The sequence below is a fragment of the Dysidea avara genome, chromosome 6, assembly GCF_963678975.1.
Source record: "Dysidea avara chromosome 6, odDysAvar1.4, whole genome shotgun sequence".
NCBI classification, from domain to species: Eukaryota; Metazoa; Porifera; class Demospongiae; order Dictyoceratida; family Dysideidae; genus Dysidea; species Dysidea avara.
This window is the reverse complement of record NC_089277.1, coordinates 33,951,386-33,971,788: the sequence shown is the minus strand read 5'-3', so window position 1 is coordinate 33,971,788 and position 20,403 is coordinate 33,951,386. Positions and strand designations below refer to the sequence as shown.

Sequence of the window (20,403 nt, the reverse complement as noted above, 5' to 3'; positions counted from 1 at the left end):
TACACCTCTATACCCTGTTTCTACTGATGACAGAGAACTGTTGTGATGATTAGCATTGAAAAGGCCAAGCCTTTCTTCTAATAGAAGACTGAGGTGGTACTTGCAGCAGTGCCTTTGCTGAATGTACTCCAGTTAGACACTTTGAATGTAGTACTATTTTATGTGTTATTCATTAGCTATTGAAATTCCTGTCTGATAGAGTTTAAAGCTCAACTTGTTAATCTAAAGTTTAACGCCAGTTTATAGGTTGTTGTTGTTGTTCCAGTGCACTACTGTGTCACAACATAGATGGACTGAGCTATTTGTCATAGGTATGGCTGCATGTGATAGCGCATACCTTTAAAGGGTATACTGCATCCCTTTATATAGGTTGCTTGTTAATTGGAAAGGAACCATAACAGAACAGCAGGATAATTACAAACAATGTGGAATAGTTTAATCTGCTCTACTTAAATGTATCTTTACAAGCTATAAACATTATAATTATGTACAACAATTAAAAACTTAAACACAATAATATCAGATGCTATTTGTGAAAGTAGTAGTTTCTTAATACTGGCACAACTTTTGGTATAAACAGAGTCAACTGGCACATGTATACAATACACAAATAAGCAGTACACTCCAATATTAAGGAAACAGTTACCAAATTGTAAACATTATTTACAGGAGAAAGCAAAGCTGACATAGTTAAGCAGATACTAGCAATGGGGATAGTGGTATAGAAGAATATGGCAACATTTTTGGCATCATTAAAATGTTTATGTTTAGCATCATTGAAATGTTTACGGTAGACTCGACGAATTAAGAAGGCCAATAAACACAACATCAAAGCCATGGCCAAGTGTGGTAAGTAAAATAGTCCAATTAAATGAGGAGGTAAACAATATACAACAACTGGTTGATAAAGCTCATCTTCTTCTGTGGGCAGAAACTTTTCCTCTGCAACGTTACTCTCATTAACAAGTGTAAACACCATATGATAAGCTGTGTTGACCAATATCCAACCAACTGATACACCAATAATAGCATTATCAGTAATCAACCACCTTGGCTTTCGCTTAAATGAATAGAACAACCGGTAAATCCTCCAACTCTTTAGTAATGTAATATTTAGTATTAATAGCAGTCCAAGATCAAACAGCCATTGTATTGTGTTACATAGGGCAGAGTATAAGACCATGTCAAGTTCTGTAATTGTTCTTATCACGAGAAACACTCCGCTTAACAGTAATAAATTGTTACCAGCAAATATCATATAATTCAGTTGAGGGCTGGATGCCTTGACTAAGTAAAAATGTTGATAACGGAAGTTTATAAACATGGAGAAACTGTTCCATAGGAACCCTACCACTAAAAGTATCAACATCACTATACCAGCCCATAATTGAGCCAGCACTGTTTCTGTTGGGAACGTATCTGAGGGAGGATCATCTGCCGACCACAATAAGGCTGAGTTATTAATTAATAAATTATCAACACTAGATCTATTACTTGAAACATAGTATATGCCAACTTGATTGAGGAGTCCATTTCCTTGAATCTGGCTAAATGTTATAGCAAGCCGTCGTTCACGTCCTTCAGTAAATGAGATTCTCCCAGAAGCACCAGCAAATTTAATTTCACTCAATTCTTTTATTATTGTTTCAGAAATAATATGACTTCCTAAGGAGAAGTCAGCTAAACTAGAATTAAACTGGGATAATTTTTCCTCCGCATTATGCAGTGCAAGACCCAACGTCCACACAGAATCATAAGCAACTGTAGCCCAATCATTCAACAGTAAGGAGCTATAAATATCTCCTTTTTCACTGGCATATTTTCTGGATTCTGCAGTATAGGATTCAAAGTACTGATTAAATGTCTTGCCAGTAACACTAATAATATCATTGGTGGTCAGTTTGTAGCCCAGGCAAATACTTCCTTCTATTGCTTGTTGTAGTTCTTCCTTGCTACTACAGTAATTGCTTGTTATATTGTTTGACAAAATGTGACATATATCAATAAGAATCCATATGATACGAGGGTATGCAAGCTTTTGGCGGTGAAGGTAACACATAAAGTCACCAGCTGTTACCCTATCAGCGGCATACAGTATGCCAATTCTCATACCAGATGAACGGATGCCATTTACATCAATGAATTGTATGTAGTCCTCAAAAGATTCACCTTCATGGTTAAGACTACTACTGTAGACCTCCTTTGCACCCTCAATGTAATACTGGATGTCAGCACGTAGGGAATAGATGAAATGGTCTATCCAGATTTCACTCGCTCCATCAATACCGATCTTGTGTATACCGTAACGTTTCCAGTTAAATGTGGAAAGAATGCTGATAACTGCTTCAGAAGTTGATCCATCACTAAATATTGTTCGAAAGAAGTAAGGATATGAGCTAGGAAACGATAAAAAGGGTGAAGTAGCCCCATAGGATACTTGTGGTATGCGAACATCATCTCTTCCAGCAATGGAGGCAACAGGAATTGTAGAGCTGGAACAGCCAGGTCCTAGAATGGCCACTGGTGTATGCTCCCTATCACGGTGTAGCGGGGTGTTAGTCACAAACTCGCGAACTCCACTGTCGCGTGTACAACCCGAGTTAGCTTCTATCAACTCCAACTCAAATCCAGACAAAATACTTTCATTTCTGTTTATCTCATCCCTAGCCAATCTTGCAGCTGGTATTACGTACTCTCCATCCCAGAACGATCCTCGAAAGGGGAACAAACCAAGTATTTGAAGACGGCTCCGCGTGACAGTCACATTGCGAGGAACGTAGCGTTCGCCAAGGCCAGCACTGGAAGACTGAATGATTGCAATTACTAGTACTATTAACAATTCATCAAATACAAACACGAGTGCAGACATTTTCCGCACCATTGTGCCACAAGTGATGACAAAATATAATGATGCGCCGCATCCCAGCTGAATAATAAAAACATGGGGCGTTCGATCCACCTGCCGCCAATTAGTGCTGTAACTGACGTCATTAGTAAATGCCCGAGGGAATGCCAGTGATAAGTAGTCTGGCGGCGGCCGCCCCTTTAATGTTATACAAAAGGGCGGGCGCCTCCAGAAGCGGCATTAGCTACGACGCTGCCTACCGACGTCATCGCGCAGGGGCGGATCTAGAAATTTTCAGAGGGGGGGTTTCAGGTTCTCCGGAATTTTTTTTCTGAGAAACTGGTCAGATGGTAATGACACAAAATTACAAGCAAAATGGTACAAAATTAACTCAGCTACTACTACAATTACGGTACCACTACAACTACTACTACTAACTAAGGGTAAAGGGGATTGTCATCATCAGACCCCTGTAGAGCCCAATATCTAAGGATCATCCTTGCATTGTAAGTCCATAAGGCAACAGTCAGTTGTTGGAGGAGATTCTTTCTTGCCAACTTAGGAGGAACACCACTACGGGGGTGGTTCGGTCAGCAATAATATTAAGGATTGCAAAGCAAATGGGGTCCAGACTCCAAAAGTTTCCACTACTAAGGGAATAAAATCAGCTCCCGCCTTCATTACAGCTGTCAGATGTTTCTCATCCTTGGCCAACTCTCCAGCTGCAGCAACCACCCCAGCACAAGAAGTAGAAGAGGAAATATAAGCAGGCTGAGTAGTACTGCGTATGGAGACATCAAAGTAGGAAGAGCGACCATTCTGGAAGTCAGGATGGAAGATATCACCAGGGCGTAAGCCATCATTATAAGAAGCACACTGCTCCTTAAGAACACCAGGGTGATTTTGTGATAGAGCATAATAAAGGATGTTGACCAGGGCATCATAACAACGGATTCTCATTGGACCATGAGTACAGCCTAACAAATGATCACCAAAGCAATCTATAGGAGAGAAGCAAGTACACAGTGGAGAATGAGGAAATAGAGCAACTCCTAGCCACAGACATAGGCCCACAACAAATTCAGGTCCAGGGATGACTAATCCAAGACAGGCTTGAGGAATAGCCTTAAGCCAACCACTACTGGTACCAGAAGTCAGTCAAACGAGTTTGATCCCTAATATTGAAAGACGCATACAAATCACCAAAAAAACGTTGATCAAAAATGCTTGCAAATCTTGCTGAGATACTGATGAGATGGAACAATCACTGGGAAAGTCAGTAAATCCAGCGTCAGCAGCCCCTTCATCAGGAAACTAAGCTGACCGGCATCAATAGAAAGAAGGGTTGAAGCTAAATCATTGCTACTGTTATAAGAGCCTAAAAGGCAGCCAAAGCAGAAAGGACAGATTCACGTAAACCTAACTGACCTAAGCTCTCTGGAATTGCAACTTCAGCCTAGTTGAAGACCAAAAAAAAAAGTCATACATAATTTTGAATGCTGTGAAGGTGCATGATTTCAAGGTAAAAGTATGAAGTTTTGCCAATAGAAAAAGCCATAATATAATACAGTATGTAAAATCTTTGCAATATTTTATCACCCAGACGAATTGTAGGGGCGCGCACTATTTCAGAGGCGGTTTCTGGAAGCCCCAGAAACCCCCCTAAAACTGCCCCTGAAGCCTACAGCAATAAAAGTTAGTTATAGTGTACAATTGTACTAAAGGTAATCTGGTAAGTACCAGATCTAAACCCCATTATAACACATTTACATTAAAAACTATTAATAGCTGCTGCTAGTAACAGTCTAAGATCAAACAGCCATTGTATTGTGTGACATACTAGGGTAGAGTATATGACCATGAGCTCTGAAATTGTTCTTACTACAAGAAACACTCCACTTAACAGTAATAAATTATTACCAGCAAATATCGTATAAATTTAGTTGAGGACTGGTTGCCTTTACTAAGTAAAAATGTTAATAACGGAAGTTTATAAATGTGGAGAAATTGTTCCATAGGGACCCTACCGCTTAAAGTATCAACATTACTATACCAGCCCATAACTGAGCCAGCACTGTTTCTGTTGGGAACTTATCTGAGGGAGGATCATCTTCCAACCACAATAAGGCCGAGTTATTATTACCAACACTATAGTATTACTTGAAGCATAATATTATATGCCAACTTGACTGAGGAGTCCATTTCCTGGAATCTGGTTAAATGTTTGTCATAATTAAGCGCATGCATGTCTGACATTGTAGCTATTTCATATGCAATAGTTGGATTTGTAGGTAGTCTGGCCAGCAATGCGAACTAACAAGCTATTATTGCTTAGTGCAGTAGCTAGCTGGGCAAATCAACTGTGCTGTATGCCCAGTAATCTTAAATGTAGATATGCATGTGGCTTTGCATGAATTCTTTTCTTTGAGCAGTATAATTATGTCCGTATTTCCAGCTTCACAGCCAGTGGTGGAGGCCAGGCAAGAGTAGTCCATCTATTAATTTTATTTATTTATTTATTTATTATCTAATTCATTCAAATTAGAAGGGGTAGCACCAAAGTGCTAACTAGGTCTGCACATTGGTGCTTCCCCATATTAATTTAAATATACAACTAAAGCTACATAGAGCTACATTTGCAATAAGTTACAACAGTACACATCACACATACAAAACAAAACTATGGCACAGACTGAAAAAGTAAGCAAGACAAAAAGCACTATGATTTGACAATGATCAATGTTATACTAACTTGAGGATAAACTTTTAGGTAGTGCTGGTTATGGTTTCCAGTTAATGACTTTGATCATTATACATATTGGATACAGTACTATCGATTACATTCCAGGTAACTTATGTGGTGTTTTGTTACATAACTCTAAACCGTAGACCGCAGTGTAGTCTTATCAGGGGCGGCGCAATCGGTCCGGCCGGTCCGGTTTTGGCCTTACCAATATTTGACAGAGCGGGCGGCGCAACCAGTCGGACTGTCCAGCTTGGTCTTACCCAAGCAAGAGCAGAACTTTACCACACAGCTGAACTATAATAAATCTGAATCGTTCACACAGCAGCTGTCGACGGTCCTGACTCCAGCCCCACTCGTTCCGAACTTCGGCTCCCACAATCGATTTTGTGTATAGCCAATTGATTTGATTGTGGGCTTGACACGTGCTACCATGGCGATTGTTATTAGTTATTGTATATTAGTTACTGTGTATTTTGTAACATAGACAGCAGAACTCAAGCGGTGTATTATGCAATATTAATGACGTGAGCTACAATAATGGTTACATTCATGCTATACATTTAAAGCTATATTTCAGTCAGAAATGCCCCAAAATTCAATCTTCTGGCACTTAATTTTCAAAAATTTCCTGGGGGTGGCATGCCACCAGACCCCCCTAGAAGGAGAGCATGCTCTGAGTGTGCTTTGCACACTATAAGTGTTTACCCACAACACCTCCACCTTTTAAATCTTCCACCGAATAAATGGCCTGACCAATTCATGATTGCTTGTGCCACCTCCGACTTATATAATTGTCACTATGGTTCACCTATAAGGAAAACTGGAAAAATATTTTATCTGGAATGAACCTCTTCTTCTTGGCCATTAAATTTTAGTAAACCATAAAAACTAATATCAAAACACATATAGTGCATTGTGCGGCCCAAAAAAGCTGGTGCATCGCATTATAATAGAAAGAAAACATGATTTTCATGCATGCATAGCTCCATGGTTCTTTATCCAAATCATAACACTGTTGTGTTGTATCTGCCTGCAATTGCAAGGTATATAGGAGAGCTAGGCCTCAATGATCACTCTAACCATTACCGTGATATACTTAGCCAAAATTTCGAATTTTTCTTCATTGTTTTTCCTTCTTCTAAAGTCGAGGTTTAGAATTAAACTCTCTTTGGAAATTCTTTACTCAATTACCTTAAATTTGGTTCACACATACAGTGGTGGATTCAGACTCCACATTTGACACTAATGCAATTAGTAGTCATAATGTTATGGATGATTATTTAGCTACATAAAAAGATCAATTTTCTGTCCTGGTTACAGTAGTTAAACCACTTATAGGGTAATAACTTTAAAAAACTGGTGTGTGTGTATATACATGAAGATATATAGAGTATATAGCATTATGTTCAGCATATAGTTAGCTTAACAATTAGTAATCATTTTTTCTTTAATGGTATTGTCTTGTTTACTGTTAAAATTACTTACCAGTATAACAAGTTGGTTTAGCTTTACTTCATAGTAATCTTTCAGTAAGCATCCAGGCGGTATACTGTCAGTAAATTTTTGGTGGATTGCTCAGTTACTGTAATTTACTAAAAAAGTAAATAAGCAGCTTTCAAGCAGTGGTAGCTAACCATTGGAATGTAAACCTTTTGTGGTTTGAAAGAAATCAGAGATACTGCTACCTAGCTACAAAGCAAAAACCAAACAAGTGTAGGATTGTGTGGCCAATGTACTCTAATAGAACAATCACTGAGGGAAGTGCAGGGAAATCATTTTTAAAAGTTTTCCTGGTTTAAACCAGGGATCCCACATTATATATGTCTTCAGCTAATGCCTTTATAAATGTAAGGTCAAGGTTAAATGTACTTATATCATAGATCTATAAATTCTTTATTTTTCTAGAACATTCTATAATTATATGCTCTAGAACGTTCTGTGAGCATTGCGTTAGAAGTTCTGTACTTTATTTAATTCTATTTGTAGTGCATTAAAGGAGATGTATAGGTTTATGTGAGTTGTGTGGAAAAATTATAGACAGTTGCAATGATTTTTCTGGTCTTGTTTGCATTTCAGTGTTTTAGCTTCAATTACGTATTAAGCTAATAGAATGGTTCAGGTTGCAGAAAATCACTACTAATATATGCTGAGCTCATTGATTTAGTAGCCATTACTACCGCTATATATTGACAGTGATTACTTATCTTCTAGCTATACCATAAAGATATATGTTTAGTCAATAATATCAGCCCAATTTGATCCGGCTCAGAAGGCTAAAGGGAATATGTCCCAGACCCCAAGGTAAAGCACAAGTGCATGAATATGTATGGTATACTTTACTTAGTTGTATCAACCATGTTAGTCCTCTACTATGTACTTTGTCCTGGTAGCAACCCCCCTGTTGGGATAAGTTGGCATTTTACTTAAAATGCTTCATGAATTAATTCTTGTGAACTTGAACAGGTACTGCAGTGACAAATGAACTCAGTTTCTGATAAACATCAATTAGTTACAGTATGTTTTGATGGTAATAATTAGCTTTATAATTCCTCAATGATTTCACACCTCATACAGGCTCTATCAGCCCTCTATATTAACCCCAGCAGTGTCTAATTGGTAAATACATACTCATTTATTGTCATTTATGTCCTGATCCTCCAGTGCTTGCTTCTGGGGTGGGTTGAAACGTGCACATAACTTTTATCACACAGATATTTGTATCAACATACATCTAATGGGAAACTATGTCACATGTTAGATTAGTGTTTTATTTGGATCAATGTACAAGGGTTGATTTAGGGGGGAATAGAGGGCTGAAACACCTCTTGTTTCCAAAATTTTATTTTTGCACATGCTAGCTAGAAAGATATTAGAGGCTACAGTAGTTTAGCAGTTTTACACTGAAATACTCATAAACTTGACCTGTCTTGACATTAGCTCTTCTTTTCTCACTCTTTCCATGTTTTTATTTATTTCAGTGTAAAACTACTAAGTAACTGCTAAACATCAAAATAACCTAATAGAACAGTCAACTACTCTAGCAAAATATCCATCATTAATAAAATTCTTTAAAACTGTACAGAAGAAAGATCAATTCCTACACTCCTTGAACTTCAAGTTTGAACTCAAACCATACTGTAGCATTTAGTTATGCTAGCTGTGCCCTTTAAAAGCTAGTTACCATACACTCCTAGAAAATACTTTAATAGCTAAAGTGGATCACAATGCTTATTCAATAAGATTCAGTCAAATAATAATTTGATCTTAGTATGTTAAAATTGCAAAAATTTTCTGTAAGCTAGGACATACCCCAGACCTACCTAGACAAAGCAAGCAAAATGCTTTGCACACTGTACTACTAGCTATAGTTGTATCAACCAGTTACCACTTTTATTAGCTCCCACTATAGATGCCCCTAACTTAGCACACCCTTTGGAAATCGTGCAGCTGCCTCTGATACACTCCTTAACACTAAGAAAAATCAGAGTAGTTACATATGCATATGAATTGTTATGGATTATCAGCTAGTTTCTGAGTAAAAGCCTTCTCACAGGTCCCTAGTGGGATAGCATTCACAGAATAAAAATGTGCTCACCGTAATTTCTCCAAAAATACTGCATAGCTATAAGTTATTAATTTTGTAGAAGACTCTTGGTTGCTGTAACACATTAATCTTACATGCATGGACAGCGACTAGATTTGACAAAACCAAGCAAAGCTTCCACACACATCCAGATTTGGGAAGTAACAGACCACAACTCAATGAAGGCATACACCATCACTTTCAAATTTCGAACTGTCTTGCATAATGCTATGTAATGTGATTGGTGCAGTTTATTGAGTGGTCTAGCTAAAAATCTTGTCTTGCCCAATGTAAAATGCATGTGTTTGTGTTATACACAAAATTAATAAGCCCATTAGAATCCATAATTTGCCCAATAAACTGTGCATAAAAAGTAAAACCCTTGAATTTCTCTATACAATGGCATCCAAACTTTTGTTGTAACACTTTCATAGTGGCAGTTATTTACAGTTGACTCTGCTATAATGCAAGCTCCACACAATAATATTTTTTTTTTATTTTGCTATAGGAGAAATTCGTTAGTCGTTACCCCAGTATGCAAATCCCAAAAGTGTACTAGGTTTCCCTTACCCAAATTTGCTAAACTTAGTCTCATTTGATGAGTTGAATCATACTGATTAAGAAAATCCACTCAAATTAAGGGTTATAGTAGCTACTCCTGCAGATTAATAGTTCCATGGGTGGATCCAGTGGGGGTGCACCATGCATGGAAGTAGGCATGGAGCAGAGTGTCTGGGGGCGCAACCTCCAGAAGCTATAAAGATACTTTAAATGTTTCAGGACTGAAAATGTTGATGCAGAACAGTTTAATAATTATAAATTATGGTAAGTGGTCTGCACTGATCAAGAGTTGTAGGGATCAGTGACATGCATGCAGTCATGAGTAATTCAGTTATGAGCCAAATGTCAGAATGGCATACAGAAGACCATGTGCATTAATTTTTATCTGCAAAATTCCTAGCTGACTATTAGTGGCTAAATGATGGTACTGCACCAGTTTTCATATTATAGCTACTCAGCAATTGTGGAGGATTATTAGTGTATTTCACTGACTGCTCTATTAGAGTATCTCAATCTTGTTTAAAAAGTTTGTTTTTTTAGAGGGGAGGGGGCCAGGAACGTGCCTCCTGTACCCCCCATAGATCCACCAGTGAGTTCTAGTAATAATAAATTTGGACAAAAAGTTGTTTAACAAAAGATCCCTCATATGACTACTTGTAACACATAGCTTGATCAGCTGCAGCAACTCACTGATGGGACTTATATAGCAGAAGTGCAACTAGCGTTAAACTTTTAGTTTGATATTGGATCCCATTCTTAAACATTGTAACTAGGAAAATAGCACATAAATCTTGTCTAACTTTGACAACTCATAATGTTAATGCTATTTTATAATTAATTACCATGTAATTTTCAGAATGTATTATGAGTTAATTGGTTTTACAATACAAGATAAAGAATGCAGAAACTCTATCCACCTGCACAGCATACAGGGACCTATTTTGCAAAATAGCTAGTTTAATTCAGACTTCTCCACTTAATATACTTATTCCAATGCTATTACACCAGGGGACACTTATTCCGGTTTCACTGAAGCCTGATCATTATTGTAGATCTAGTTATTCTTGTAATAGGTTAATAAATGATTGGAATGCTTTACCTGCATGCTTTTGTAGTTAACGCTAATTGTGTAAATAGTTTTAAATCCATCAATAATACTAGCTATGCATGCCCAGTTTTTGTATACGTGTTTAATTATGAGTTGAATTTTGTACTGATCTGGTATAGCTAGCTACAGGTTGTGCCTTTAATCATAATCATAATTACCCTGGCTCATGTAATAGGGTATAGTTTGTATCCACTTGTCCTATTTTTGCACAAATATATCAATTTCTATCAAGTTATTGCTCTTCAAAGTCACGCCACCAAAAATCTGGTAAACTTTATCCTAACAGCAACATGGGGTTAGATTTCAACTAGTATATCTGCATGTGTATCTTGCTTCCCTACTTTTTCTATATGAACCCTAATCGAACTTAAAATTCCTAATTTTTCCTTGTACTTGTTTTATTGCCTGGTATAGCACAATAGCTATAATATGCTGAGCTATTAGGAAGGTATTGGTTGGCAGACAACCTTCCATACTAACTCCAGCATGCCATCTGGGCTCTCCTACTAGCCAGCCCTTGAATACCAGCATGGAATGTATACTATTACAAGCTTAATGTTACACATTAAGCATCATGGTTTGTAATCACATCCTTTGTTGTCAAATAAGCTGCAAGTTTACACAAGAGGAGAATATCACTGGTTTATGTGACATTTATACCACACACAAAAAATAACCTATCTACAGTTCCTGAGTTCCCACATGTGATGATGATGTTCTTGGCCTCACCAAATATACTACTTCTTTGAGTTCATACTTATCCTTTGGTGTGGTTAGCTCCTGTATTGTGGTTACAAGTTTTTGTATAAATAGTAGTTATCTACTAACTTTTGTAGTTGGAGCTGTGAACTATAGCTATGAGGTCACGAATTGTTAGCTTTTTAGTGCTGTTAGCTGTGGTCATTCAGATGGCTGCAGCTAGCCCTCTAGCTGCATCCTGCAGCAGTGCCGGCGAAGTAGAAACTAAGAATGGAATTGACAAGTGTAAGGAACTAGAGACTAACGCTACTGCTAGTCGCTGCAGTGATGGGCAATGCATCACCGACACTTCACAGCATTCAGGTAGATAATACTAGTTATTACTTGAAGTTAGATGTTGTGTTATAGTGGCCAAACGGCAGTTTAAACAGTACCGTGACTGCAACAATAGGCGTCATCACATGTATGAGCCTCCAGATGACCATTGCCGTCCTAACTGCACTGTAGATGAGCTGTGTATCAAAGATGCTTTTGCAGCAGCAGACATTGGTATGTTTGTAATTCAAAGCACTGCACACACCCAGGCCAAAACCTTTTTTCTTTCTTACGGACACATATTTAAATTAGCTAGCTACGTAGCTATATTGCTAAAGATCACCTCTAGCAACTCAAAAATGATTCAGGGTGGTGGCAGCTATATAGTCTAGCTAGACCCTATATCGATGGTAGCACTGAAAAACAATGGAGAGGTCGAGTTCAGTGGCGAGGCAATGGTGCGGGTAAATCAAGTTAACGCACATTGCGAGGCGTGCGCCTATACGCATGCGCACTCGCGTAACTAAGGCAAGAACCGGGTTTCATGTTAAAACAGCAATTGTGTGAGAAATGAACACTGCATACAACCTTTATTTACCTAGTAGCTACTGTGAGACTACTTCGTGCCAGTTATAAAATGTAAGCGGACCATCAATATTCGATCTTGCAGCAACCACCATCGTTTCAAATTTTGTATCACGTCATATGGTGCACCGTACTAGCTACGTAGCTAGCTACTGAATTAAAATCAACTCTTCTGTTGGTTACACATAACGTGATAGAGAATTGTTAATATATGTCAAGTTAGGCCACCTTAGCTAGCTACTCCAAACTGTGACAGCTATAATAAACAACTCAATAGTCTACTATAGGTACCACTTGAACTGGCTGAATCGTATATCTGAAAACAAACCCTTTTTTCAGTACAGAACAGTTTGGCTGGTAGTTGGAAAATTAATGATCATCTTGAAAGTAGAAATCATGCCACAAACAGACTCTGCATGCTATCTTTAACAATGTCCATCAAAAGTTTAATGTTTAAATACCATGCATGCATGCACTGCAAAAGGGAAAGAGTCATAATATTATAGCCTACCATTAATTTTGGCATACAGATCATTCTTCAAACAGCATAAATTGGTGTAGTAATTAATTAAATTTTCTGTACTTATCTGAGCTTTGGCCCGAGAAACAATTTACGTAGTTGAAGTGGTATTAGATAATCTGAGATGAATCAATACAAGTTAACCCCTTGGCTATATTATTACTATCATGTATATAATGTATTACAATAATTATAAGCAATGATTACTCTGGTATCATGTTTTTACATTTTCAGTTTTTCGTGGAAGATTAGTGCGTGATAAATTGTTTGGTACTACCCATGTTAAAGTAGTCTTTATGGTCCAGCTGATAATGAAGAGCACTCCTCGGTTGTACACCCCAGGGGGGTTATTTACTTATGTGCCACTACGTGAAAGCTGGGTGTGTGATTGTCCAGGAAGGTATGAGTTGGAGCAACATGAAACCTACCTTGTTACAGGATTTGTGGAACCAGTAAGAAATGTTAACCGAGTGGTGATAGATCATCGAAGTATTGTCAGACGTTGGCATGAAACAATACTTGTTGATATACTAGCAAACAAAGATGAATATCCTAACTTGTCCCTGTCATTTGAATTGTGGCGATACTTGGCTTATTTTGTACCTGAAAAAGATCACCACCTTTTTGACAGATTCAACTAGACTTCGCTGACTACTTATTAACATTAAGGACATGTTATATGTAGCTATGGATATTTGCATATAATTATATAAATATATATTTGTATTTAATAGGGTTTATGTTTTTGATTTAATACTTATATTAGTAGCTACGTATAGCTAACACCCAATTTTGGTTGCATATTTACAAGGAAATATACAATTAATTTTTATATAGTCTTGAAGTATATTGCATATGCCCAGTTTTTTGCAAATATAAGTATACATCTAGTCATGTGGTTAGAATAAACCAATAATATTATGTATATACTCTTGAATAAACCTATGCATTAAATCTCGTTACACGAATGAATGCAGTTGTGTACTATTACCATAAATGTGACCGGTTCTGCGAAAAGGGGTCTAATAGCCTTTCCAAATCTCCACGTTTGATGAGTCATAACTCATCATGTGTTTAACCCATTGTCTTAACATTACATACAGGAATTGTGCTATGTTAGGAGGGTAAGGTGACGAAATTTCAGGCTGGTACCATACTCACAAGTCAAGTTATGGATTGCCAAGTACATGCAATTGAAAAGGCTATAAGACCCTTTTCACAGATCTGGTCACAAATAACATCATTGCCGTGCATGTTCTTTTATAAAATTACAACCCATAATCTAGCTGGATGTTGTGATAAGTGCAGCTCAAGCTGTTTCCAAACTTTCAGTGCTAAAGCTAAAATAATAATATAGTCTCTTTTATTATTTACTCTTGACATTACCAAGCTACTCACTACACATACATATCAAGGGAATGCATGGAGATACCAACGAATATATTTCTGGCCTTGAGATGTATTGTTAAGCCAGGATGTATCTCTCTACATAAAGGTTAAAGAATGTGACACACTCCGATTATATGATGTACATAAAATAATACATTATGTTGTAGTGAAACACTTGTAAGAGTTAAACTGGTATGTATATTATTGAAATTTATTTATATACACTTGTAATAAATATTCTATTAGCCACATAATACATAATTTTATGAATGGACATTAACTTAAAAGGTAATTCTAAAAATTATTCTTTCTAACTTTGCTTATTTCAATTGTACCACAACAAGGCAAAGTATTGGTGAGAAATTTATTTAAACAACAGCAACGCTCTAGTTACCAAGGGCATGGCATGAAACTGGTGGAGAATTTATCAAGCCATAATACTGCCACAAGAGTAGCCACTTTCTGCCCTTCAATGACAGACGAGCAGCTGGTAACATCAGTTAGACTAACAGCTACTGTCAGTTGGTGAGGTCACATATGCATTACTAATGATACAACACCCAAGAAAACTGGCTGAATGTGGTCAGGACAGATAACACTACTGAGTGCTATACTGCTGGTACAGTAGTATAATGTGACCTTTCTAGATGACTATTACTGAAATATTGCCAGTGATTTTGTAAAAATACATATTTGACAAAAAAGCTGACAATAGGACAGACACAGATTGTACATGCATGAATACCACATAACAGATAACCAGCTGGTCATGACACAGTTTGTCAGTTTAATGTAAACATCTGCCAAGAACACTAAGCGAGTCATGATTCCTGTTCACTTGAAACAGTTGTTGTAAATAGCATGGCAAGATTTCAACTATTAAGATTTTAAACAGACACACATGTGTATACAACTATACTTTGTATCAATACTAAAATCACACTCACTATTTAAGACATGAAAGTACGAAGCACACATATGAGATTCAATTGGCTCTTCTGAACTCATTGAATCACTTTAACACCGTACCATCTCTTTCATTGTTGATGTCCTTCAAAGATGCTACATACGTAGTGTCTATATGCAGTATCTTTATACATACATATTACAAAAAAAAAAGAAACTTCCATTTCTGGTTGGTATTTAAGCTGTCAGTAGTAGCCATATGCATTTGCACATTTTAGCATGCATGGCTAGGTAAGATAACACTACACAGTTCTACTTGTATGCAGGCACTTAGTAATCATATTAGACAAGACAATGTTGTGGTACTGTATACACGTGGTGCAGAACAATAGCCAATAATAGCCTCTGTGATACATGAAATATGGTGAGTTTCAATTTTTATCCAATATTGCAAAGCTGCTACAGATAAAGGCCATGATATCTGTACTACTCTAGTTTTGAAATTGAAATGTTGTGGTATAATATCAACTGTTTAATAGAAAACTGTCATGAATATCATAATATGGCTAGAGGTCACTGTGCTATTATCTACATTTTAAATGACCTGTAAGTTGCATTATCATTCAAAAACATCAGCAACCAAGTGTTCCAGGCGTCCAGCACATTTGTACTTAGAAAGAAATTGGTTCACTGAAGAGCAACAAGTAACTGCAATGACTAAATAACCACAGGCAGGCAATAATTATGATGTACGTATTATTGTTCCAGAGTTATGCGTGAAAGCTACGTAGTGAATAGGTGAACTGGTATATTAAGAAAACTGCATAATTTCAACTATGGTACTGTTTAAGGTACTGATGCAGCTATCTGCACATTTAAAATCATCTTAGCCTTAACCACAACAAGGCAACCAGCTGGAGAGGAAATCATTCCATCAACAGCAACATTATTCCAGTTACCAAGGGTAGCCATATCTTAAGAGATGGTATATTCAAACAACAATACTACCACAAGGTCAGTCAGACATAAAGGTCACTTACTTATTCGTCAACAATACCCCAAGGCCATCTAGCAATAACAGACCAGCAGCCAGTAAGATCACTTAGGCCAACAATATAACAACTAACATCAGCTAGTGTGGCCATGTACATTAACAATGAAACCACACCAAAGAAAACTGGCTGGCAGTGGTCAGAACAATATCACTACTGCAGTCAGCTGTCGTGGTCAAAAAAAGTTTATAAAGGGTGTTGGCAGACTGGTAGCTAAAAAGGTCACACACACACACACACACACACACACACACACACACACACACACACACACACACACACACACACACACACACACACACACACACACACACACACACACACACACACACACACACACACACACACACACACACACACACACACACACACACACACACACACACACACACACACACACACACACACACACACACACACACACACACACACACACACACACACACACACACACACACACACACACACACACACACACACACACACACACACACACACACACACACACACACACACACACACACACACACACACACACACACACACACACACACACACACACACACACACACACACACACACACACACACACACACACACACACACACACACACACACACACACACACACACACACACACACACACACACACACACACACACACACACACACACACACACACACACACACACACACACACACACACACACACACACACACACACACACACACACACACACACACACACACACACACACACACACACACACACACACACACACACACACACACACACACACACACACACACACACACACACACACACACACACACACACACACACACACACACACACACACACACACACACACACACACACACACACACACACACACACACACACACACACACACACACACACACACACACACACACACACACACACACACACACACACACACACACACACACACAGCTACCAGCAATAGCTTACCAAGGGTAGACAGATTCTATTACTGACTAGAAATGTTAGAAGTACATATCTCAAGAGTCACTCTGAGGGTTGCAACAGGTATAAACTATGTGTATATACCTCATCACATAACAGGTTATATCTCAGTGCTGGGATAGCAATTACAGGATATCAAGTCTACTGCATAAATTTTCTTACAAATTAGAAGTGCTGAAATTTGGGTGGCCATCATGAAGCATAACATAAAAGTTCTGAGTTATGAAAGTCTGAAAAAGTAAGCAAATTTTATATGTCCATACCATTTGCATTATTTTTCTAAAGTCTATGTAGTCACCAAAAATCCAGACAAAATTTGCAATAAATTATTCTAATTTTCTGTGAAAGTTGAGTAACTGAATATGAACTAAATCAGTTTGCCACATAATAATTATTCCATACAGTGTATTTCATTTTAAAACAAACTGAGAAGCCATAAAAGTATTATAAATCATCTTGCACTGCTTGAAGTATCTTAGTTTACTACAGTGGTATATCCCCAGTACATGGAACAGTTAATTGTTTGTTATTTTAGTAGTTTTTCAGTAAACCCGCATTCACTGATGTTTTACTGAGAGTTTAAAACTTAGTAAAATAATTATGTTCCATATACTTAAGTTTACTGACACTTTACTATCAGTATATCTACAGTAAGGCATCTTAACAAATTAGTAAACTAAGAACCTTCAAGCAGTGTTGATGATCTTAGCAGATATAGGAGTGCATATAAGTATGGTTGAAATCTCACAACCTTCCATATAGAAATAAAGCAAGGTGTTGTATTTGCTCTTCTGAGAGTCTTAATATTTTCAGAGCATACACAACTCAGGAGATGTAATATGTTCCACATCTATGGCCTCATAAGTTTATACAGCACAGCTTTGCCAAGCTGATCTGTTGACTAGGATAGACATCTCCTTTTATCACTTTCTTGATCAGTAATGCCCTGCAATGTTTATAAATCTTGGTATAATTTGTACTAAAGGTAAAATCCGCTGTACAAATTACCTTTATTATTATATTATATTATATAAGTATGACAGTGTAGCCATAGCCTATGTACATACCGTTACTACTCTGTCGTAAAGGCTGAAAAGTTGTTGACAGGTAGCTATAATTATATAATCTTTAATTTCTTTTTTAGGAGGTAGGAGAAAAAGTCCATCTTTTTTTCAATCCCTAGCTGTCATAATAGGCTTGAACACAATTATGTCACCGTCAATGTTATTGTAAACCACTACATACATAAATGAATGGGTGTACTGATCTCTGTAGTCTTTGTGATAATTCTTAAATCATTATAAAATTTAAAGCATTGTTATGACACTCACAAAGTTACTGTATGTAGATACATGTGAAACTATGCATCAGTAGGACATGAGCTAAGAAGGAATTCATCCAGTTACTATAGAAACACATTGTAAGGGAGCTAGTGGGAATATTTCCAGCTGGTAAATAACACTACCACAAGTGTAATAGTATTAATACTACCACAAGTCTAGTGAGGTCACAATTACCAAAAATATTATACTACACATCGAAGAAGATTGGCTGGCCATGAGTAGAACACATACTACTTTTACAGCCAGAAGCCAGAGGTTAAGGTAAAATAATTTTCAAAGGTGCCGGCAGTCTGCAAGTCACATACTACGCAAACAGCTCTTAACGTCACATATCCTGTAGCTTTACACATATTTTTGATGAACAAATAAGGCACCAGCAGCCAGTCTTAATTCAATACATGTATACTTCAGTTGGAAGCCCCATTATACTACTCCAGTTAAACTCCACAGATTCCAAACATAAGAACATGATCAGGAGTATATATGTAGCTTATTATGATAAATAAATATTTTTTAAATTAATCAGTACCGTAAAGAAATCAGGCAGGTAGTTAGTTAGTTGGTAGAAAATTCTGGTAATTAAAAAATTCCATATAATTTATAGCAACTTACTGGAAACAGTTTTGGCTACACTGTAGACCCTTTTGGGCTTGCTTATGCCTCCCCAATAAATTATTGTCATGGTGTCATGAAGGATGAAGGTATTGTGAGGAGTGATACTTTTGGCCAGGAAAAATCCTGACGTTAATGATCCCTAATGTGCAGTACAAAAGTACTATCATACTGTACCATAAGGAAAGGAAAGGTTCAAAGGGCAGACACTCAGCAGAAACCCAAAAGACACACCATAACTTGAAGCCATCCAGTATGATCATTGTAATGCTAGTAGTTACCTTCTTATTCAATGTAGAACTTAACAACACTTGTCTATAAGTGTAACTGAGAATTATGGCAAAATGCTACTTTAGCCCAACCTGCACATGTCATTAGTCAGATTGACTGCTCTATTAAAAAGTATTATTATGCATCCAAATCTGAAGGTTCCTAAACAAGGTTCCTTCTCCTGTGCCCTATATTATTTAGTTTCAGCTGGCAGTTGATGCCAGCATGGTTACTAGGCTCCATGCTCAAATTTTTGCCTATTATGCTTTTGAGCACTGCTCGGAAAATTAGCCCATTATGTTTAATATTATGATATTCATCAAGTTTAAAGTTTACAGTTACGATACAAAGGAACATGTAATATAACACATATGCAGCATGCACGCTTAAAAGTTATCACTACTAGTTTTATTTTGTAATTGTACTGCACTAGCATGAGGCTAGGGATACTTCTATATAGTTTTGCAATGAGTTGTTTTGTTTTGGGTCAGTGAAAATTGAGAAAACTCTTTCAACAGCACTTGATGAAGAACATCTTTGCAGTAGCTGACCAAAGTCGACGTTGTAATGTGTCTGAGTCCTCAGCCCACCAAGACATCACATCTACTTCGGGTGATGTTTCTGCAGCTTTGTAATCTACTGTAGGCTCAGACTTAAGATTATTTAATATGGTTTGGTTATTGAGAAATGTAATTTCTGATAGTAAATACCTATACCATGCTGACATCTGGTGTCATTTCTTTTCCATAAGGTGGTGAGCAATAAATGTGTGGCACCTGATAGTGTTTTGGCTGTAGCACAAAGATTGGGATAGTGCTGTAATTCGACAGCAGTTTGAAGACAGGTGCATAATATTATTT

The 20,403-nt window shown here is 37.3% G+C and overlaps 2 protein-coding genes across 2 annotated transcripts; one reads left to right on the top strand and one right to left on the bottom strand.

Moving 5' to 3' along the window:
* Window positions 1–361: 361 nt before the first annotated feature.
* On the bottom strand, window positions 362–2,897 carry LOC136257732 (gamma-aminobutyric acid type B receptor subunit 2-like). The gene has a single exon (XM_066051023.1). The coding sequence runs from the start codon at window positions 2,879–2,881 to the stop codon at window positions 527–529; it is 2,355 nt and encodes a 784-aa protein (XP_065907095.1). The 5' UTR covers window positions 2,882–2,897; the 3' UTR covers window positions 362–526.
* Window positions 2,898–11,683: 8,786 nt separating this feature from the next.
* On the top strand, window positions 11,684–13,636 carry LOC136257239 (uncharacterized). The gene is made up of 3 exons (XM_066050316.1): window positions 11,684–11,905; window positions 11,951–12,091; window positions 13,197–13,636. Exons 1-3 carry the CDS (start codon window positions 11,701–11,703, stop codon window positions 13,601–13,603), a joined length of 753 nt encoding a protein of 250 aa, XP_065906388.1. The 5' UTR covers window positions 11,684–11,700; the 3' UTR covers window positions 13,604–13,636.
* The last annotated feature ends 6,767 nt before the right edge of the window (window positions 13,637–20,403 follow it).